The following is a 23,561-nucleotide window of genomic DNA, read 5'->3' as shown; positions in this document are numbered from 1 at the left end:
AATATATTTTTTTCCTTCTGAAATGGAAAAGATGAAAAAAAAAGCATGCTCTGTAAAAAGCATTGCATTAAAAGGCACGTATTAAGGGAAAATGCCACTATGTATGTTCAAGAAATTGTATACATTTTTATGGACACAGAAATGTAGGTGGATGTTCCTGCAGATTTTTTTTTAAATCATCAAATTTGCATAGAAATAGAGTGTTAATCATTATGCACAGAAGGACAGGCCTAAATGGCCACCCAGGAACATCACATAGATCAATCCAACAGTTCATGGTGAGGAGGCCCTTTCCAGTAAGGCTAATATAGTTGCTGTTTTTAATCTCCTTTGCATAAAGCCTACAGTCCCATTTCATTTTTCTGCTGGCCTTCTCTCACTATAAATGCTTACCATTGGTTAGTGTTTGCAAGATAGCATCTGCTACACCCCAGATGGCAGGTATTATAAAAAATAGGGCAAGTTGGTCTGAGTGAGGTTTCCAGAGCAATAGCGCTATTATGCAGCTGAGATAGAGAATGGCACCTGTTGGATGAGGCAAAGATCATGAGAAAACAGTAAAGCACATTCCAATTCACACTTCATGAATTTAAGAACTGCTTGGCTTTGTAGGACCCAAAATGCATCTTACCTACAGCTTCCTTTCTAGCACCCAGTAAACTCTGGAAGAAAGAAGCAGGATTGGTCCAGACAAGAAAACAAGGAAGGTCACATTTTTCAACCTTGGCAGCTATATTTTCTATTGCCAAAAAGGGCAGGACTGGGACCAGTGGATTAAAACGAAGGTAGGTGGCTTAAACTAGACATTAGGAAGACTCTCTTGATTGTATGAAGTGTCAGGCAGTGGAAAAGGCTGCCACATTATGTGGCAGGTTCTCATTTGCTAAAGCTTTTCCACAGAAGGTGGATGATCATCTACTACAGGGGTGGGCAATTATGGCCCTTTTATGAATTATGGACTTCAACTCCCAGAATTCCTGAGCAAGCATGGCTTGCTCGGGAATTCTGGGAGTTGAAGTCCATAATTCATAAAAGGGCCATAGTTGCCCACCCCTGATCTACTAGATATATTGTAGGCAGGGGTGTCAAACTCACGGCCTGTGGGCCAGATGTGTCATGTGCCTTACCCCCGGTTTAGCAAAAGGGAAAAAAGTCGCGGTATGTCATGTAACAACTATGGGACGCCACGAGTTTGACACCCCTGCTGTTGGGAATCTTGCACTGAGCCAGATGCTGGTCTGCATCACCTCTATGGTATCTTCCTCTCTATAGTTCTATGATATGTATCATATGTTCTATGATATGTGGAGAACAAGTACTCCATATATCACTTGACCTCTCTCATTCAGGCATCCTTTTCTCAAGTTGCCACGTTAGCCTCTAAAAAGATGCTGCTGCTGTAATATGCCTTTAAAGCAGCAGCCTCCTTTCCCCAAGGCTATTCCAATGAATAGCAAAATAGGCACATTTGTGTAAGATCTAAAGCAATTGTTCCAAAACATTTTCAAAGTATGCACAGCCCTACGAACAGGGGTGTCATACTCGCAGCCCACAGGCTGGATGAGTCACATGCTGGCCCTGTCCCCGCCCAGTTTAGCGAAGGGGGAAAAAAAGTCTGGATACATCATGTGATGCTGCCATGACAATGTGAGTTTGACACCCCTGCCTAAGACCATTTTTTTTGTAAAAAAAAACAAACTACCTATATAAATATGTTATAAAAAGAGTACCAGACTTGATATGAGGTCATATATTGAAATTAATAAGCTGGATCAAAATTTCATGAAGCCCATAGATCAGGTGATTTCCAGAACATCTTCTCCAAGTTGGAAAACCTTCCGCTCCTTTACCTACAGCAGTTTTTCTGAGAACTCTTGGAATTACAGTGAATTAGAATTGTGGTACCCTTGGAGAATTTTTCAATAAAGTTACCGATTCAGCAAATATATTTATATAACTATGGGGACTGTTGCTTTGTCATCTTGCTAGTGATGGAAAGTTCTCTAGATTATGTTCTTGCACAATTGCTCAACTTGTATCCTATTCCTCAAAGCTCAAGATAAATCCACCCAGGCCATTCCAGCAGACAAGCACCCAGTTAGCCTTTACCTACCCAATGTAAAGAGAACCTTTCTACCAGTGAATTGGTAAATCTTGCCAAACAGCAAGGAGGCAAGTGAATTTGTAGCTGAAAAGCAGATCATCACATATCCAACAAAGTTTATCCCAAGAGCACAGGTCACATAGGACTGGAAAGGAAGGGAGAAAGGGCGAGGTGCCCATGGTTATTTTGTTATACAGAGCAACAGCTTCAATTTTCTTCTTTGCTGGCGTTGAATATTCATCCAACACCTACATGATCAATAAGGCACTAGTCTCTGTCTGCTATCCAGCCTCTAAATGCTGTGTGCAGCTGCTGTGCAATATGGGTAGACAGCTAGAACTTTGATCAGTTACTGCAGCTGTTCTTAAACACAAAAACAAGTGAATACTGGACCTGGAGTTGAAAAGACATAAACTACTCATTCTCAAAGTAGTATCCTCCAGGTGTGTGTTGTAATTGCTTGATAGCCTATCCCTTTGGCTTCTGCCTGTTCCAGCAATCTAACAGAGGTAACATGTTCAGGGTCTCCTTGATGAAACGGTGTCATCTGGTAGGTTCTGGGAAGTGTGTCTTCTCTCTCATGGTGCCTGCCTTACAGAACAGCCTCACCCTGGACAGACCCACCCCTTTTAGCTTTCTGGAAGGTTGTAAAGACTTGGCTTTCCCCACCAGCATTGGAACTGGATACTAATGGAACTCTGGCATTTGTATGTGTAACATGATGACAATGAGTTTTTTTTTATAGGTGCCTCAACTTGTTTTTTTAGTTGTTTTATATTAAGTTTTCATGTTTGTTCAGTACTCAGGATTCCACCGGTGGCCATATAAATGTAATTAAAAATTAAAATAAAAATAAAACCAGTCATTTCAACACATTGGAATTCTTAGCAAAGATGGAATTCTTTGGACATACTGACGTGGAGTTCTGAAAGTTTTAATTCTGATGCAACTGGAATATAAAATCCTGGCTATGCTTCTGAGCTTGGAGTACTACATGCATCAAGGGTTCTGCCTCCTCACTATATTGTTAATGGGACAGATGTCTTGTTTTTGTATGTACTCAAATGTTTTAATATCTTTTACTGTTTTAACATTTTTAATTGGTTTTACTGTTCTATGATGTTTTTCAAATTTTAATTGTAATGTGTTTTGAATTGTGAGCTGCCCAGAGTTGTTTGCTGAGATGGGCAAACAATGAATGAATGAATGAATGAATGAATCTGTCTATCTATCTATCTATCATCTATCTATCTATCTATCTATCTATCTATCTATCTATCTATCTATCTATCTATCTATCCATCCATCCATCCATCCATCCATCCATCCATCCATCCATCCATCCATCCATCCATCCATCCATCCATCCATCCATCTATCTATCTATCTATCTATCTATCTATCTATCTATCTATCTATCTATCTATCTATCTATCTATCTATCTATCTATCTATCTATCTATCCCTTAAGACAGAGTCTATGCTGGGTATTCTGCTCCTCCTGCATTTTTTCACTTAGCACCTGAAATAGATGTAGATAAAGCTATATTTTATAACCCACCTTATTATAGTCACCAGCCAAGAATCCTTGCTCAAGTCCACTATACATAGTCAAAGGTATCAAGAGACACTGGCGTTTATCTTTAAGTTGTTGAAATGTTTCCAGAAAATTGGATCTAAAGGGTGACACAGACTTTTCTTCACTCTCTGCTTGGTTGGTTGAGATTTGATCCAGAAATATAGTCACTAGCAACACAGCTAGAATCTCACTAGCTGAGAAATGAAAGGAAGTGTTTGAATTAACAGGGTATATTATTGTGTTTGGAAAAATTGATGTTTAATAATAAAGTCATATTTCTTGGCTTATTAAGTGCTACTAATTTAAATGAGCAATACTTTTGGGACATCCTTTTTCACAATTCTTTTTGCTCAGCCGTGATGTTTGTGTTATAACAGCTAGCAGGAAAAACAACAACCCCACAATCTGCTGTTGCATAAAACATTTGTTACCATTCCAGGTCAAATCAAAGGTTTTACTGAGATTAGCATCACACATCTGTCGATATTGCTTCTACTCCAGGTGAGCATATTTTTTGAGCCATTTCCTTGCAATGATAGTATTTTCTGAATTACATGTGAAGGGACATTATGCTAAAAGCGCAAATGTTAATTTGTATTATATTATATTGGTGGAAGTTGAAGTAAATTCAATCCAATCAAATGGATTGAATATAAGAATTGAAATGATCTACAAAATATTCAGAATTTGGTAAGATTTACCATTTCTCTGTTCATATTTTGAATGGAAAATGTTCAGAGTCAAAGCATGGCCTACCAAAGCATAACATTTTGATCCCTAATATTTGAAATTTGAAAATATTCGACTCAGTGATTTGGGGGTGTAGCCTCTCCCTTATCACAGGCTGTGGATCTCACAACATAGGAATAAAAATACCCCAATCCATGCTGCATTAACCACAGTTAAATTGAATCACATTGTATGCTAACCAAGAAATAGCATTAACATTTAATAATTATATACTAGTGGTTTTCGAATTGTTTGCTGAGGAACAAAGCTTATCCAGGATTTACCAGGAAGATCAACCATTTTGAATAAGCTTCTGAAAATGCACATTTATATTTTACTTTAGTTGCAATGAACACCCAGGTGAGAAGTTGGTTTGTATTATAGCTTTATCAAAACCTAATGGAATCTGTGCACAGCTGTCCCTTGTAATGAGCCACTGGAAAGCAAAGGTAGGAATGTCATTCTAGATTAACTCTGTGTACCATTGCTGGCTAGCCAATCCTCCTAGACTTAAAAAAATACAAGAGGTCTTCATATTGTAATTAAACTATCATACATTCCTATACCCTATGGATATTCTTCTTGAACTGTTGGTTTTCCAGCATTCTTCCAACTTGTTCCACTTACTGACTTAGAACATGAAATAATAGAGTTGGAAGAGACTTCAGAGGTCATCTAGCCCAACCCCCTGCTTGAGCAGGAGACCCTATACCATTTCAAATAAATGGTTGGACTTGGCCTATAGCTTTTACTTATAGACTTGGTCTATAGCAGGGGTCCCCAAACTTGGCAACTTTAAGGCTTGTGGACTTCAACTCCCAGAATTCTCCAGCCAGCATAGCATAGCATAGCTGGCTGGAAAATTCTGGGAGTTGAAGTCCACAAAGTTGCCAAGTTTGGAGACCTCAGGTCCAGAGGTGGTATTCAGCTGGTTCTGACCAGTTCTGGAGAACTGGTAGTGGAAATTTTGACTAGTTTGGAGAATTGGCAAATGACTGGAGATTTTACAGTATCCTTTCCCTGCCATGCCCACCAAGCCACACCCACAGAACCAGTAGTAAAAAAACACACGAATCCCACCACTGCTGGTCTATAGCTTTTAATTCTCAGATTCTGATTAAATTCAGATTGCTTCCTATACGCCATCCCATTGGTCCTGGATGAAGGAGAAATCCAGAAAAGCCTCGTATGCTATGAAAACAGGTACCACAGAACATGACCCAATAGTTTCTGCAATGTTCCTGTAGGACATTTTAAGGGCAGACAAGAAACAATGGATTTAAATTAAAAGGGAGATGTTTTTGACTGGGTTAGGGGGGAAAACCTTCCCTAAAAATAAGAGGTCTTCTATAAGGGAATGGACCACTTCAAGAGATGGTGGACTCTCCTTCAACTAAAGGCATTTAAACAGAAACTAGACAGCCATCCAGGGGTGGGATTCTACCAGTTCTCACCTATTCGCTAGAACCGGTTGTTAACATTCTAAGCAGTTTGGAGAACCAGTTGTTAGAAGAAATTACTGGCCTAATCCTGTAAGGAAGGCAGGAAGGAAACATTCTGATGTTGCTTACAGAAACTGCCTCTCCGTTAACCCTTATTACATTCTTGGTAGGACTAGACTTCCTGTCTCAGGAATATCTCTGGAGTTTTTTCCCCCTCCTTTGCTGGTACTTTGCTTGTGTGGAGTGACTATTTAAAATTACAATGGCACTGAAAAAAATGACTTATGACCATTTTTCACACTTACAACTGTTGCAGCATTTCCACAGTCATGAGAGGCCAGGTGAGTAGATGTATGCCTTGATGTGAGTGATATTGAGTTGGCCACACCCAGCCAGAACCAGTTGTTAAAATTTTTGAATCCCACCTGTGCAACCATCTGATGCCAGAGATGCTTTAAGAGTAGATTCTTCCCCCAATCTTGGCTATTCTCTAGCCAAGAATTCTCTACCCTATTCAAATCTTACATGTAGGGATTCTATATATATGTAAGAGGTCGCTTTTTTCATTTTAATATTTAATTTTAGTATATAAAATATATGAATATTTTGTAAATCCTGTTTAAAGCTTAGGGGATCTTATTGTAAACCTCCCAATTTTTCTCATTTAACTTTGGTCAATTAATGGTTTTCCACATATTGAAGTTCAGCTCCATTGATCCTCATCACTGGTCAACCTTGAACTCTTTTTCAGGGTTTTCAGAATAGAATACATTTATGCTCTGTGCCACTCTGAACCATCTCACAATTAAGAATTCAACATTTGATATATTAATTTATCCATTTAAATCTTGCCATGATGGAGCTCAAGGCATGAAAAGCAAATTTCCTAGATCAGGGCTGTCAAACTCAAGGCCCGCGGGGTGCTTAGATCCGGCCCATGGGGCTGCCCTCGAAACAGCGAAGGATTGCCTCTGCCAAAAAAAAAGGGCTCCCGAGCTCCATTTTCGGCTGTGATGTTCTCCTGCAACCCTCTGCCAGTGAATATGGAGCTTGGGAGGGCCCTCCTGAGCTCCATTTTTGCTGGCAGAGGGTTACAGGATGCCATTGCAGCCAAAATGGAGCTCAAGAACCTGTTTTCGCCAGTAGAGCGCTCAGACCACCACAGGCACCCCCGATACAAGTGATATTAAGTTGGCCACGCCCACCCTGGCACCCCGAGGTCAAACACAACCCTGATGTGTCCCTCAATGAAATCAAGTTTGACACCCCTGTCCTAGATAATCTCCCATCAAAGCACTACCTAAACCAAGAACTTAGCTTTAGTAAGGTCCAGCATTATATAACTTTAAAGTGTGCTCTGACACATTATACATACAAATTATGCACACTTTCCTTCATCAGATGGCAAAGATGCTGGACAGGGCTTACCTGTGTAGATTCCCATCAAAGTATAGATCAAAGTATTAGATGGTCCCTTTGACATCACAGTCCTATTTGTGGTGTTTACTTTGCAGCTGCCTGTACCACAGCACAACAGATCTGCTTCTGTGAGATTCGCTAATATATTAAAAACATAAAAAGGAAATTAATGGTCAAAATACAGACAAAAATGAAGGGTATATATGCAAATGAAGGCCAAATATACAATCCACTTGTGATTTTTTTGTCATCAGCTTTCAAGCTTTGTTTCAAATAAATTTAAACTTCCTTGGGGTTTTTATTTCTAATCCAAGGAATATCCGTGGGGTCTGTGATATTCTCTTGAGTTTTTTCATTCATTCGTTCATTCGTTCGTTCATTCGTTCATTCATTTGTTCATTTGATTTCTATAGCCACCCATCTCAGTCAAAGACTCTGGGTGGCTTACAATTCAAAAAAGTATATTACAATTAAAATACTAAAAACATTTTTAAAAATCCAGATTAAATATACATAGGAGCAAGATATTTGGTCTATTAGTAATACAGCCCGAAAACTGGGGCATTGACACCTTGAGCATCCCAGGCATGAGAACGTAGCCAGGTTTTTAAGTCCTTATGAAAGGCTAACAGGGTTAGGGGCAAAGGATGCAAATATTTTTACTACCGGTTCTGTGTGTGTGGCTAGGTGGGAGTGGCCATATGACTGGGTGCAGTGGTGGGATTCAATTTTTCTTACTACTGGTTCTGTGGGCGTGGCTTGGCATGGCTTGGTGGGCGTGGCAGGGGAAGAATACTGCAAAGTCTCAATTCCCACCCCACCCCACTAACCTGCTTTCCAGCTCCGTTTTCCTGTGCAGGGCAACAAAAGAAGACCCAGCCGATCAACTGGGACTCAGGAGGCAGAGAATGGATGGGGGCGGGGCCAGTCATAGGTGGTATTTGCCGGTTCTCCGAACTTCCCAAAATTTCCACTACCAATTCTCCAGAAATGGTCAGAACCTGCTGTATACCACCTCTGACTGGGTGGACGTGGCTTCTTTTTTTTGCAGCACCCCCCTGCACTCCATTTTTTTGCCTCCTGGGCCTCAGGGATGCCTTGTGGGAGGCCATTTTTGCTCCCAGGAGGCAAAAAAATGGAGCACGGAGGGGGGCACACAGCACCCCCCACACTCTGTTTTTTTTGCCCTCCTGGGCCTCAGGGAAGCCTCCTGGGCGAAGCAGTAAGACAGGGAGCAGGATTTTGGGACAGCTGATCGTAGGGAGGGGAAAAAAAGAAATACTGGTTCGGTCAAACCAGTAATTTTTTTTTTTACTATCGGTTCGGGCCAAACAGTAGCATTTTTTATTACCGGTTCGCCTGAACCGAGCCAAACTGGTAGAATACCACCACTGGTTGGGGGCCATTCTAATCCCCTGTTCACTCTATTATAAGAAATGAATTCCTATGGAGCCTTTCTTGTGCATTCTTTCTGCAAAGTCCTTCTCTCTAAATTTCTTTCCGTGGCCAGAAGTTCAAGCAATTATATCAAGAACTTGCTAATGGGTTGATGTACATGATAAAATAGAACAATTATTTGTGATTCCTCTCCCCCCACCCCCCGAAAAAAATAACTGTGCCTTTGAGATGAATATGATCTTTTGAAACATTCAAGAGTACCACTAACAGTTTCTGATTTGTTCCTAATAGTAATGTTTGGTCAATTAGGGAATTTTATCCATTATGAATACAACTTTGTCAAATTGCCCCATTAGCAGTGATTTTAATTAGTAACATTCAGTCCCAAACAATTTCTGAAAAGAACCGACTACTGTTCTAGTCCATCTAGCTTCTATTATCCTTATATTAAAGGATTAATTCAAACTTCAAATAAAAACAATTAAAACATAGAATATAAACCCATAGACTGATTCTTTAGTGTAAATGCTAGAAACATTACTTGTTAGAGTCAGCCTGGTACTTTGTCAGATGATCAGTAAAACTAGTGCAAAATTGCATGGGATTATCGAATATGCTAAACCAAAATCAAGCAAATTATGTTCCAATTTAGGGCAATATATGAACTATATCTGGAATCAGTAATTTGCAAGCCCAAGAGGCAGAGTAAGAGAACAAAGGTGGGCTGTAATACTGGACAAGAATTTTTAAAGCCTTAAAACATTTCCTTCCTCACTATATTGTTTACAAATAATATAAGCTTCATATGTCTTCTGTCCTACATGTCTACTTAAACATAATTACCTTTATTAGGAGTCTGCTCAAAGACCAGAGATGCTATTAGATTCCCCCAGACTCCAGAGGATCGATATATCAAAAAGAAGAGTCCAAAATACTGGGTAACTATATATTTTCCAATTTTGCCCACTTTCTGAGCATATAAATTGCCAGCCATGGTAAGATAAGTGCACTTTGCTGACCAGAGGGGGGCTGCTCCCAGCCCTAAGATCATAGATGTGGGGATGAGTGTGAACCTGCCAAAAAACATGTAATTTGGTTATTTTTAATGAAACAAAGCATAATCCCAAAATACTTATCATTCTACTAAATTTCAGAGAAATTTATTGTTTGTACTCCCTCTGCAAGAACAAAAACAGAATGCAAGGGAGGCAAATAATGATTCATGTGTTACAGAGTTGCATAAGAAGTCATGATACAAGTACAGAATTAAACCATCACCAACAGGATTGCAATGTGAGAAAAGGAGGCAGTGGCAAACCACTTCCAAAAAACTTCGTCAAGGAAACTGCAGGCAATTGCTAGCAGTCAAAAACTGACTTGAAGGCACACAAATACACACATTTTGTATGCCCTCCCTTATTTCTGAGAGTTCAAGGCAGTTTATAGACTAGGTCTCTCTTCTTGTTCCTTTTTTTTTTAACCCCATGGCAACAATCCTTTGAAATAGGATGAGCTGAGAGAAGATTGTGAGCCATGATTCTGGAATGTTCACATTACAACTACTTGAGTCTGACGGTATAATATAATGAAACACAGGATATTCCAGATGTGTTATGCTACTAGGGATAGATTAATATGCATATAGTCCTCAACTTATGACCTCAAACTTCCACAAACTGGAACCAGAACTTCCATTGCTATGCTAGGCAGTTGTTAGTGAGTCATGCCCAATTTTATAAACTTTTTTTTTTTGCTGTGGGTATTAAGTGAATCACCACGATCAGGCAGTCATTAAGTGAAATCCATCTTCCCCTATTGACTCCTTGTTGGAAGCCAGCTGGGAAGGTCATAAATGGTAATCCCATGACTCTGGGATGCTTGCAGCTATGATTAATACATGTCAGCTGCCAAGCACATAAATTTTGATCACATGACCATGGGAACATTGTGAAGATTATATAGTAAATGCAAGACCTGGTTGCAAGTTACTTTTTTCAACACTGTCATACCTTTGAACAATCATCAAATGAATGGTTGTAAGTCAAGGACTATGTCTAAGAACACATAAAATAAGCCCTCATAATTTAAGAAGAAATAACGTTTAGAAAGTTTAAGAGTCGAAGTACAACTTATTTATAGCTGTGTAAAGGTACCATGTTTTTTATCATGTGATACTCTTGATTCATTTATACTCACTAGAAATTGGTGGAAATTAAAGTACATGGGTTACATAGCACTCCCCAAACTAGTGCCCTCTGACTATATTGGGTGTGTGTGTGTCTCATCCCAGATTTTCACTGCTAATCTAGCCAACTTTCTTGATGGAGATTCAAGGAATCTCCAGGATGCTTAATTGCTGGAAGTGTTCAAGAAAAGATTGGACAACCATTTGCTTGGGATAGTATACGGGCCCTATGATTCTATGAGACATCATTTTATTTATTGATTTGATTTGTCAATTGCTTACAAGATAATGGATATAAGTATAAACATGAGTAAGAATACAGGAAATAGGTGCAAATAAATGGGGACAATAGGACAAGGACGGGAGGCACGATGGTGCACTTATGCACGCCCCTTACATACTTCTTAGGAATGGGGTGAAGTCAATAGTGGTTAGATTGAGATTAAAGGAGTGGGGATTAGAGAATGTAACAACAGAGTCAGGTAGTGCATTCCAGGCATTGACCACTGTTGCTGAAGTCGTACTTTTGATACCAGGTGGATCAAACATTAGCTAAACTTCTCTTTTCCTATCCTTTCCTTTTGAAATGTAATTATAACTCCAGTCGTTAGATGGTGGCTTCTGGTTGGTTTCACTTGGCTCAGGCTTTGTTTGCTAAAGGAGATATAAGTGGTTGCCTCAGCTACAAAAGCAGTTGCTATACACTCTTCAGCATATCTGTTTATTTATTCTGCTTTTTTGTTCATGTTCTAATAGCTAATGAAAAAGTCTGAATGTGAGTGGCTGTTTTGTTTTGATGAGAAACCCTTCACTGATATATCAGAGGTGGACTGGTTAAAAAAAAAGATGAAGACAAAAACAAAACTACAAACCAGAGATCAGCAAAACCATGTTAACCATCTATAGAATGGCTTAAAGCAACAGCTGCAGTTTTACAGATGGAAATTATGGCATACATCCTACCCAAAAGGCTATTCCCTCAAACCCAAAATTAGTTAGACTATTTGATATCTTCTTCGCCCAGTGTCTTATTTTAAGTACATCTGAAAATGATCTCAGTGTTGGTGAAGAAATGCTCAAAGCTAAGTGAGGCAGAAGAAATAGGAGGAAAAAAAGGTATTCACCACAAATCTGATCATCTCTTTCTTTTCTCCTATTTTTTCCAAGAGCAAGGAACTGCTGTTGTGCTTCATTCCCTATTTCCATTGCCAATATGAGCTCTATCCAGATTGAAACTGGTATCATTTTGAGGTCTGGCCTGATCTCAAATATTTAAAAGTTCTCTCTTACCTTCTCTTCATCTTAGGGAGCCTAAGGCCCCAATTTCATTCTTTAAAAACTCACATACAATGTTGGGTTTTGGCTCTGTTCATTTGCAGATCTTGGCATGTTATAAAAAACTCAGTTCTCATTTTCAAGTCATTAAAAATTGCACACCTTTTCTATAGATATCCCTCCGTTCCCCTTCCCAGCTGTTGTTTGCTGATTACTCAAGTATTAGTAATGTTTATAGTCTGAAAACATTCAGTTTGGTGCTATCTTTAAAAACATTTACTTGTACCCTATCAAATCCTAAAGTGATGTTCAGTTTTATGTTTAGTGAAGCCCAAACCAACTAATGAACAAATAACCATCTATTTATTATGCATTTTTCAATTTAGTTAGATTCAATTAGATCTTTCAGAAATTATATCTGCCCCCCAAATGTGTAGGAACAGAGCAGGCGGGGTGGTGGGGGGTGGTGGAGTTAAGTATGTCATAAGTTTGGAGTCCTTGCATTCTCACAAGCATTCCAAGTCCAGCCCCTCCTGAATTCTGTTAACCCTTATCTGGTGCCAATTTATTGTTGAACTTTAGTTAACCAAATACTTCGGGTTGAATAAATATTTTATGCTGCAACCTTATGAATGGTCCTGATTCTTTGTGTCTGACAAAATGCATTGCAAATGTCATAGGTATTAGGAAATTCTTATTACCAGCTGGCATAGAAGTTTCCCAAAGAGAATGTAATATAGCAGCACATAGAGCCTACAATAGTCCACTTGCATCCAAATTTCTTAATGATGACTGATGGGAGAAACATGGAGGACAGGATGAGAGTAGCATAGATCACACTCAGGGAGGCAACTCCCAGGCCTTCTTCAGAGTGGAGGCTGCTCTGTACAGACAAAATGCAACAGAGGCACATATTTATAGCAAATACAATAATATATGGTGGACAATGATTAATAGAAAAAGAGGAAGAGACAGTTAAGCCAGAGAAATTTGCCAATGAAACTATGATATCAAACACAGGACAAATGCACTGTCATCACAAAATGCTGCTTGTACTTATTGTGTCCTGACCTCTGAAGAAATAACAGGCAACAAAGAGAAAGCAGAACTGCTTAACTCATTCTTTGCATCTGTCTTCATGCAAAGAAACTATAGCTCAACCCACCAAAAACATAACTGTAAAAGACAGACCAGAAATAAAAGTTAAAATAAACAAAAAAATAGTTAAGAGAACACCTGTCTGATCTTGATGAAAACGGGGCCTGATGGATTACATCCCAGAGTTTTAAAGGAGCTGGCAGAGGTCATCTCAGAACCACTGCACCATATCTTTCAAAAATCCTGGAGCACCGGGGAACTACCAGAGGACTGGAAAAGAGCTGATGTGGTTCCCATCTTCAAAAAAGAAAAAAAGAAAAACAGACCCAGGAAACTATAGACCAATCAGTCTAACATCAGGAAGATACTGGAAAAGATAATTAAAAAACAGATCTGCCAACATCTAGAAACAAGTAAAGTAATAACTAGCAGTCAGCACGGGTTTGTTAAAAACATCATGCCAAACCAATCTTATTTCATTCTTCAACACAGTGACTAAATTAGTAGACCAGCAAAATACTGTGGACATAATATATTTAGATTACAGTAAGGCATTCGATAAAGTAGACCACAACCTACCTCTTAGTAAGCTAGAAAAAAATGGAATAAATAGCACCACCACTAGATGGATTCGCAACTGGCTGGTAAACCATACTCAACAAGTAGTCCTTAATGGGTCTAAGTCTACATGGAGGGAAGTAAGCAGTGGGGTTCCACAAGGTTCCGTCTTAGGCCCAGTACTCTTCAATATCTTCATTAATGACTTAGATGAGGTAATAGAAGGGGAACTTACCAAATTTGCAGATGATACTAAGCTGGCAGGAATAGCTAATACCCAAGAAGATAAGCTCAAGATCCAGATAGATCTTGACAGACTAGAACACTGGGCCATATCTAATAAAATGAAATTCAATATGGAGAAAAGTAAAATCCTACACTTAGGCAAAAAAAAATCTAAAGTATACATATAGACTGGGTGAAACCAGGCTAAACAGCAGTAACTGTGAGAGGGATCTTGGAGTCTTAGTGGACAACCAGCTAAATATGAGCCAGCAGTGTGCAGCAGGGAGACATGATAGCAGTCTTCCAATATTTGAGGGGCTGCCACAGGGAGGAAGGGGTCAAGCTATTTTCTAAAGCACCTGTAGGCCAGACAAGGAATAATGGATGGAAACTGAACAAGGAGAGATTTAACCTGGAAACAAGGAGAAACTTTCTGACAGGGAGAACAATCAACCAATGGAACAGCTTGCCCTCAGAAGTTGTGGGAGCGACAGCAGTTGAGACTTTCAAGAAGAGATTGGACTGCCATTTGTCAGAAATGGTGTAGGGTCCCCTGCTTGGGTGGGGGATTGGACTAGATGACCTACAAGGTCCCTTCCAACTCTGATTTTCTGTATTATCTGAAATCACAGCATTTGGGTGATGATATCATCAACCCTCCCCCTCCATGGGTGGGGAACCCACAAATTAAGCTCCTATCTTGGGGCACCCAGATTTATCAGTCTTTATTGCATAGACCAATGAAAATACAGTGTGTATCTTGCTTTAGAAAGGAACCAAGATTGACCAAGCCATCAACTGCCATCAATTGCCACCATTGACCAATTAAAGGGCTAATAAGTGGTGGGATTCAAAACTTTTTACTACTGGTTCTGTAGGCGTGGCTTGGTGGGCATGGCTAGGTGGGTGTGGCCATGTGACTGAGTGAGCGTGGCTTTTTGGGGGCTTTTTTGCAGCCACCTCCCACCCAGTTTTTGGGCCTTCTGGGCCTCAGGCAAGCCGCCTGGGGGGCATTTTTGCTCCCAGGAAGCTCTCCTGGGGCTCAGGTAGAAAAAAATGGAGCCCGGAGAGGGCGCACAGCACCCCTCTTACTCCTTTTTGGGGCCTTCTGGGTCACAGGGGAGCCTCCTGGGGGGTGTTTTTGCTGCCAGAAGGCTCCCCTGGGGCTCAGGAAGGCAAAAAGTGGAGAGGGGAGGCTGTGCCCCTTCCTCTGTTTTTGGCCTTTCTGGGCCTCAGGGAATCCAGTAAGACAAGCTACAGGAATCCCAGCACAGCTGATCTTATGAACAGCTGATTGTTGAGAGAGGAAAAAAAAGAAATACCTTAAGGGGCGAGTGTCAGGTGGGTGGGGTGAGCAAGCATCGGGTGGGTGGGGAAAGCAAGCCAGCAGTGATCGGGCAACTGGGTTGGGGGTGTGGCCAACCACAACTTACTACCGGTTTGGTGACCCACGCCAAATCCTTGCTACCAGTTCGCCTGAACCGGTGCAATCAGGCTGAATACCACCAATGGGGCTATGATTATCCAAAGCTACTCCAGCCTGAGAAAGTTAGGTGGTACATTTTGCGGAGGGAACAACAGAAGCGGGTGCATGGCCCACAGCTGCATAATGGACAGAGAAAATGACTTTGTTGTCTTTACAGTCTTTCAGAGGCTGTAAAGGAGATGGTGGAAGTTTTGTATTTTCTGAATTGCAAGGATTTGAATCTTTGAAAGTAATCTTACACTAAGGAAGTATTAGCACATCTGATCGTGTTTCCTGTCTGGTCTGCCCGGGATTATTGACAGTTCATGTATACATGGAAGGACAGCAGGTTGTTGGGAATGAATATTGAAAGGAGAGAGATGCTGAGGATTTTCTACTCTCATACAACAAAAAATATTTGGTCACATCGCCAGGATCTCTGCCCTTATCTTGAAGTACTTATGATTTATTTCAATTTGGGGGTTAAAATTTTCTTCCATTATGCAATCTCACTTCATCTGTTTGAAAACAATGTCATTTTGTTTTGAAAATCAAGTTTTTCTAAGGCAGCATAAAGAACATTAAAATTACAGAGAATAGTTTTAATAGCAATTTAAAGATATAATAAAATAAATAAAGCATCACCATAGTGTTTTAAATACATTATGAAATAAATATTTAATATAAGTGTTATATGAATATATATAATGCATATGCACATGCCTGTATATCTATATCTATATATCTATATCTATATCTATATCTATATCTATATCTATATCTATATCTATCTATCTATCTATCTATCTATCTATCTATCTCTATCTATCTATCTATCTATCTATCTATCTATCTATCTATCTATCTATCTATCTATCTATCTATCTATCTATAAACGTACATGATCAGGAAAGAATGAAAGCAGAGAAATGTGAAAAGGAAATGAATTTATATCTGTTCTATATAAGGTACACAACTGGCAAAACATCAGCCCACAACCACTGTGCCACATGGCGATATCTAAAATCCACTCCACCAATAAATCTAATGGTTAACTTCCTAAACATTTTAGGTCCCATAAGCTTTAATGAGGGAGGGAGGAGGGAGGGAGGGAGGGAGAAAGTACAACTCATTCCCTGCATATACTGGAATGGATAGTGCACAACAGGATCTCACAGATCCAAATAAAGTTCACCTACCTGAAGGTTTTGGAGTCCTCCATAAGCAGTAAAGAGAAATGTGAATCCAAATGAAATCACAAGAATGTTTTTCAGATAAGAGTCCATAGCTGAGTTATAGATGTTCCCAGTGAAGAAACCTGTCTTTCCTTCACCTTTAACATAAAGGAGTCATGTTAGCTACATGAATACCTGCCCACAAGCATTGCTTTCTTCAGCACTGAAAATGATATAGGTCTGGTAGCAATGGTAAGAAATGGTACCAATTAACTTGATTTGAAGTATTGATTGATATTCACAAAAGGCGTACAACATTTGTATGATGTCTTCCCTTACACTCAATTTTGTAAATCATTTCTAGCCACAAGGCAACTTTCCAGATTGCCTTTTTGAAACAGATCTCCCTTCCTGGCCCACTCATACTGAAGGAGAAATATATTTTAAGAAACAGGTGGGTGAGATACCGTTTTAGCTTACAATTCCATTGGAAAGGTCACTTGAAAGCTATAGCACTTACTGTTCCCCAAAATACTGTTCCTCAAACTACGTTCTTCCAGTTATGTTGGAGTGCAATTCCCATCACACCCAGCCAAGATACAGGTAATTGGACTCCAAGATATTAGATATCTCTGTGACACACATGTGCTGCAAATACTTAAAAAAGAGAATGTATGTGCAACAAGTCAAATTAAACCGATCTATATAGAACGAGAAACTGAGAGATCAACAGATATACTGTAGAGTAGAAACGAAGAAACCAAGGAGCTAAGAGTATAGATACAAAACAGCACCAAGAACACATAAATAAACAAACAATAAAATCATGCCAAACTATAAGAAAAATCTACGCAAATATGAAAAACTAAAGACAGAGATCTTTCTGTCTCTAGGAATAGTTTCTGTATAGCCACAAGCTATGACTAAATACAAGAAGATAATTTATAAATCATGGTTTGCAAACAATGGTGTACATAAATTTGGTTAGAATCATCATCATCATCATTATTTTTTGCCTCAGCATGTCCCATAAAGCCTCAGGTGTCAGTGGATCCAGAACACAACTAGCCTATTTTCCTCTGCAGGGGCTGAATTTTCAAACTTATTGTGAGTGAATCTTTCCAAAGGAATGTGCTGCCTCTTTACTGTAAGTATTTGTCAAGGCTGATTTTTTTTTTTAAAATTTGTACCAAGCTCTGAGTATACCTCAAAGGCCTGTAGTATGTCAGCCTTGACACCCTTCTACTTTTTTCTGTCAGGGCACCTAAGATTAAACTGACTCCAAAAGATCCCAGACAGTCTTTGCATTTCTGTCTCAGCTCTTCTATATGCAGGGAATTTCAAGAATGCCCCCTTGAATACTTTCCTCACTACAGCAATGCAGGCCTGTCACAATAATTTGCTATAGAATGGGCACTTCTAGCAAACCAAGGAACACCTTTATGTAGCTTTAAAAAGAAAGAAAGAGAAAGAACTCCATTTTCCCTTGAAATTCAATTTTCCTTTTCTCTAAACTTATTTCAGTTTGTTTACTAATGGCCCTCTTTGCATTTCTGTTTAGATAGCCATACAACTTTAACCAGCACAACAGTTCAATATTTGGAGTATATTATCAGCTATCCTAAAGCATGGCTTTCAATTATCTTAATTGCCTTATAAATAGGAAAGTTTGTGAAACTTTTTTTCAATATCCTACACTGCACTCAGCAGATTGCTTGAGTTTGCATAGCATGCTAAGCCATCATGGTTTACAATCATGCATTCATCTGTACCAAGCAAAAAAAAACACCCCTAAATAATCAATTTAATGTGATGTATTAACTCAGTCTGATATGTTAGCAGCATTTGCAAAATATTGTATTGTGTATATAAGCATATCATTGATTAGTAATATTATACAATGCTGAATATATTATTTGCTGAATATTATGTTGTTAACAATGTATTTTAATTGTAGTCTTTACCATTAAGGCTTTTTGTGATAGTTTTTATTGTAAACTACCCAGAATCAATCAATCTTTTATTATGGTGATAGACCAGAGTTAAACATTTATTTTAAAAACATTAAAATAAATTAAAACAAAATAGGACATAATGTTATATTACAACAAATGGTGATATCATCAACCATGGGCTGTCAAACTGATTTTACAGACAGAATAGCAGAATTTAGCCACATTCAAGGAAACTATATCATACTGATTTGATAGTAACAGCTGTACATAAAAGAGACCAGAATTTTACGGATATTTTACAAAGTAAGGAGTTATAAAATGGGTCCATGAATAGAGGGATCACCCAGAGTCACTTTACTTTGAGATGGGCGGATATACTAAACAAATAATAAATAATTAAATACAGGTAATCCTCAACTTATAGCCATTCATTTAGTGACCGTTCAAAGTTACAACAGCACTGAAAAATGTGACGCAAGACTGGTTCTCCCACCATTGCAGCACCCCTGTGGTCATGTGATCAAATCTGGGCGCTTGGAAACTGGCATATATTTAGGAAGGTTGCCCTGCCCAGGGTCACGTGATTGCCATTTGCTATCTTCCCAGCCAGCTTCTGACAAACTGAGTCAATGGGAGAAGGCAGACTTGCTTAACAGCTGAATGATTCACTTAACAACTGCAGTGATTTGCTGAACAACTGTGGCAGAAAAGAGTTCATAAAAATGGGGCATGACTTGTTTAAGGGCCGCTTTGCTTATTAACAGAAATGTTGGGCTCAGTTGTAAGTTGAGAATCGCCTGTAAATCAGAGCGGTGTACCAACGCAAAGATTTGTATCTGACTCTGTGATGTCAGGAGGTGAATGAGGGCTTTTGAAGGAAAAACCATCTGCTGCTCGCTTTTTCTCCTCTGGAAGGTCTTCACACCACCGCACTTGCTTCCTACTTTCCCCTCATCATGATTTTCATATGAACTGCAGGCTTAGTATCTCAGTTCACATTGAAAAGTATGAACATTTTCTTTTGTGCCTGCACATTCATGCTTCTGCACCACTCCACAGAAAAGGAAACTGAAAGCTCAGTTCAGATGCTAGATTTAAAAATAAATAAATAAATAAAGGCATTGAATAACATCAGATGTCGCATTTGGAGTGGAAGTCAACCTGGACGGAATCCCTCGGTAGAAAAGCTCTCAGTTCCATCCTTCCGGATCTGATCATTTTCATTTTCTTCATAGAAGGATCATTTCTTGTCCCTTTGACCCCTTGTGACATTTCCCCAAAAGATCTAAGTCAGAAGCATTTGGGAGCCATCCAAAGCAAGCCCTGCAGGGAGCATTATTTTTGATCCAAAGCAGAGGCCCATTTGATAAGACAGGGGATCTTTTCCAAGTTTCTCCACTACATTGAGAAAAGACTGGCATTCCAGGACAACTTATGTCCCTGGAGCTCATGTGGAAAAAGGAGAAATTGAAACTGGGATCAAAACCATCTTAGTCTTCTTACCTCCAATGTTAAGTTTGTTGCTTGGGTAGCTGATCTGCTGCAACGCCTCTCTCTCTCTTCCTCCCTTCTCCTCCCCTCCCTCCCTCTCTCCACTTTCATCCTATCAAACAGCTAACTACAAACCAATATTTAATATGGATCAATTTATCCAGAGCTGGGCTACAATGATTTGTACCAGCTCTATTTAGATAATTGCATGCCTTGGCAAAGCAAACAGATGTGAGGACTTTTCCACAGAGGAAAGTGGGAAGATGATTCCAGAGCTCAGAAAGAGATCAAAACATTGACTCATGCAACCTGTCCTTTACATGTCTTATTCGCGCAACCTTCAGCAGGCTTGTCGCCATATACCTGTAGCATTTGTACCATGCAAAAATAGGGAACTATGATATCGTTCAATAGCTAGTGTCAGATTATGGTCTGGGAGACCGACAGCAAATTTTATTTGCCATTTTTGCAGATTCAGTCAGCTCAGTCCTCTGGTTGTCAAACTGAAACTGAAAGTTGCCACCTATCCAGTCATATCTTGATTTATCTGGCCCATGAATTAGCTCACCTGTTCAAAAGAGAGTATCTTTCTCATTTCCTGCTAGATTTGATTGACTGAATGTAGGAGACACCTTCCTGGAAAAGCAGGTCTTCTATTAGTAATCTAAAGTATTAATAGATTACTATTAATCAATAATTAATTAAAATAATACTCTCATTAATCTCCCATTAATAATCTCTCATATGGGTGACTGATAATGCCTGTTTTATACTATATGTACTTGTGGATAATCTGAGAATTTAAATTGAGTTTGGTTTATCTCCAAATAGGCTTATCCATGAGTATGTATAGTAGATTTTTTCCCCTCAGCCTTTAAAAAGTACCTGTATATCCTAAATATACTTGTGAATAAACCCATACACTGATAAACTGACCTTGAATTCATTTCCAAAATACCATGGGAAATGTGCCACCTGTGGATATGCCAATTGTGAAAACTTAAACATATGAAATTTCAGAGGTCAGCTTATTTGTAGGTGGCACATTTTTCATGGTATTTTGGATATAAATTTGAGAGTCAGCTTATCTGAGAATGGGCTTACATGTGAGTGTATACTGTACAACAATACAACAAAAAAGATGCATGCTATTTTCTTAAAATAGTCACAATTATTTCAAATCTGCATCAAAAAGTAATTCAAATTATTGCACTCTTAACATTTTTCTTCTTATTATTAAATCAGTACATATACCACTGTCAATGGTATTTAATGTACATTATGAGTAATATCTTTCATATTTACTAACTTTTCAAAAGTGTGTTTGAGTAGGTGTCTAACAAATGGACAGCCACAACTTTGGCCAGCGCCTCTGGACTCCCAAAATGTTGTTATCTCAGACTCGTTGATAAGACCACCATGATAGCTATGAAACTGACCAGAAGCAGCCTTAAAATGTCAGTCTATGCCAAACAGCTCTGGAGATAAGGCTTAAAAGAAACCTGGTTCAGATAATCAGCTATCTGGTTATGCTCTTATAGTACCTTGAAAAATTTTCCAGTTTAGTTTCATCATCTCCAAAAAAGACTTGAGTACCCGCAGCTTTATTCTCCATTTCAGATGTTGATTCTTTAGTCCTAGCAGACCTCCTGAAGCATTTTAGTTTGATGATACCTAATCAGGGCAGGATCCACTGAAGTACAGATATATCAAATTGTATTAATAGATAGCTAGACAGATTGATGTGTGTGTATGTGTGTGTGTGTGTGTGTGAGAGAGAGAGAGAGAGAGAGAGAGAGAGAGAGAGAGAGAGAGAGAGAGAGGGAATATTATGCAGTTTATATCTTTGAACACATATATGTGATCTATTTTTCTCTCTCTTTCTCATTCCTTTTAAATGGAAATATCATTCATAGGGCAACGATACACCACATGTTTACATGTAAGGATGCCAGCATGTGATATAACATTCACCATAATCACTAATTAAAAGCACTTTTCTCTCCCCATCTGGTCTCTCATTTTTAGTCCATAAAGAATAACAACAACTTCTTACACTGAATGGTATTCTTCTTGGCCAGATTAAAAATGCCCAGAAGGTGCCAGGTTCTGAATGCAGAATAATATACAAACATTGCAAAAGAAATATATTTTGCAGCAAAAACTACAGGTATATTGTTATTATTGTTAATTTATTTGTCACCAATCCAATGGACTTCAAAATATTTTGGTGGGGAGTGGTGAGGGGAAGTTTTAAGTGCTTCTTGATGAGTTTTTAAATTTTAATAGCAATAGCATTTAGACTTAAATACTGCTTCACAGTGCTTTACAGCCCTCTCTAAGTGGTTTACAGAGTCAGCATATTGCCCCCAACAATCTGACTATTCATTTTACTGACCTCAGATGGATGGAAGGCTGATCTTGATCCCGTCAAGATTGAACTGCTAGCAGTTGGCAGAATTAGCCTGCAATACTGCATTCTAACCATTGCACCATCATTTTAAAGCTCTCCTACTGAACCTGTGGGTGTTAATAGGAGGCTTCCATTCCCTGCTTTTTCTGCCTTGTTTATTTCCAAGAGAATCAATGAAGGAGAAAACATTGGAGCAAGCGCAAGATGATTTTGATGGCAGAAGGAAACTCCCACGGGCATTCCTAGAGCTCTGACCAATTACATTAAAAGGAAGTCAACGGAGACACACACTGCTAAAACTACTTCTGTTGCTGAACCTTCCTCCACTTGTTTCTCACTGACGCTGCACCTAGGCAGTCTTGTCTTCTAACTTGTTCAGTCAGGTTACTTTTGATATCACATTCCATCCCACCCACTGCAGGACTGATGGTAATTGTCCAAGAGCGGTGTTGGATATCTGAGCTGCTATTTCAAGGAAACCTCTTCCGAGGCTGGTAGTCCTATGCTATTTAAGTCTGTCTCCTTATTCTATTTGAACCCCAGTTTCCCAATCAAAACAGAGACCTTTATAGTAGCGTTGGTCTCTCTTGACGGAACACATGCTCACTGTTTCTGAAACACGCCTTTAAGCAAGAATAGAAAATGTGTTGCAATGCCACCTATTTCTTTCACCATCCTCATCTTAATTTCATATAAAGATTTGTCAATCCAGGCTCACAGAAGTGACCTCCCAAATTACCTGGTTCCAGGAAGAAGGGAATGCATCAGCAAAGTTACTTGCTTCTTCACCCCAAGTGACTCAGCAGGTTTGAGCAAAAAACACCCCTGCAAGACACATTGTGTCAATTACCCCACAAATGGCTGTAGAGGTTTTGCCACCCGCTCCCCAATCCATCCTTGCTATGACTTTGTACTTATTTTATTTTTGTGAGTCTTACAACTTTGGTTTGTTAACCATAATTTAGGGCATGACAATATGTGCAAACGAAGCCACATGTGTAAATGAATGCCACATTCATATGGCATTCCTAAAAATCATATGATTGATTT

At 39.1% G+C, this 23,561-nt stretch overlaps 1 protein-coding gene across 4 annotated transcripts in view; it reads right to left on the bottom strand.

Moving 5' to 3' along the window:
• UNC93A (unc-93 homolog A) overlaps positions 1-23,075 on the bottom strand; it is a 36,154-nt gene extending 13,079 nt beyond the window's left edge. The window contains exons 1-9 of one of the 4 annotated variants that reach the window (XM_087969024.1): positions 22,497-23,075; positions 20,667-20,762; positions 16,677-16,810; positions 12,833-13,014; positions 9,515-9,744; positions 7,283-7,411; positions 3,666-3,877; positions 2,114-2,249; positions 394-525 (exon numbers count right to left, since the gene is read on the bottom strand). In XM_087969024.1, coding sequence (XP_087825150.1) covers positions 394-525; positions 2,114-2,249; positions 3,666-3,877; positions 7,283-7,411; positions 9,515-9,744; positions 12,833-13,014; positions 16,677-16,763 — 1,108 coding nt within the window. In that variant the 5' untranslated portion in view covers positions 16,764-16,810; positions 20,667-20,762; positions 22,497-23,075. Of the gene's footprint in view, positions 1-393; positions 526-2,113; positions 2,250-3,665; positions 3,878-7,282; positions 7,412-9,514; positions 9,745-12,832; positions 13,015-16,676; positions 16,811-16,918; positions 17,085-17,119; positions 17,187-20,666; positions 20,763-22,496 lie in introns of those variants that run through there. The other 3 variants (XM_087969041.1, XM_087969033.1, XM_087969017.1) reach the window with 3 other exon arrangements.
• Between the last annotated feature and the right edge of the window lie 486 nt (positions 23,076-23,561).

The sequence above is a fragment of the Notechis scutatus genome, chromosome 1 (assembly GCF_049901735.1).
Source record: "Notechis scutatus isolate UNSWTSFEM ecotype Mainland chromosome 1, rNotScu1.2, whole genome shotgun sequence".
NCBI lineage: Eukaryota > Metazoa > Chordata > Lepidosauria > Squamata > Elapidae > Notechis > Notechis scutatus.
The sequence above is the reverse complement of the archived record's forward strand: the minus strand, read 5'-3'. Positions and strand labels throughout refer to the sequence as shown.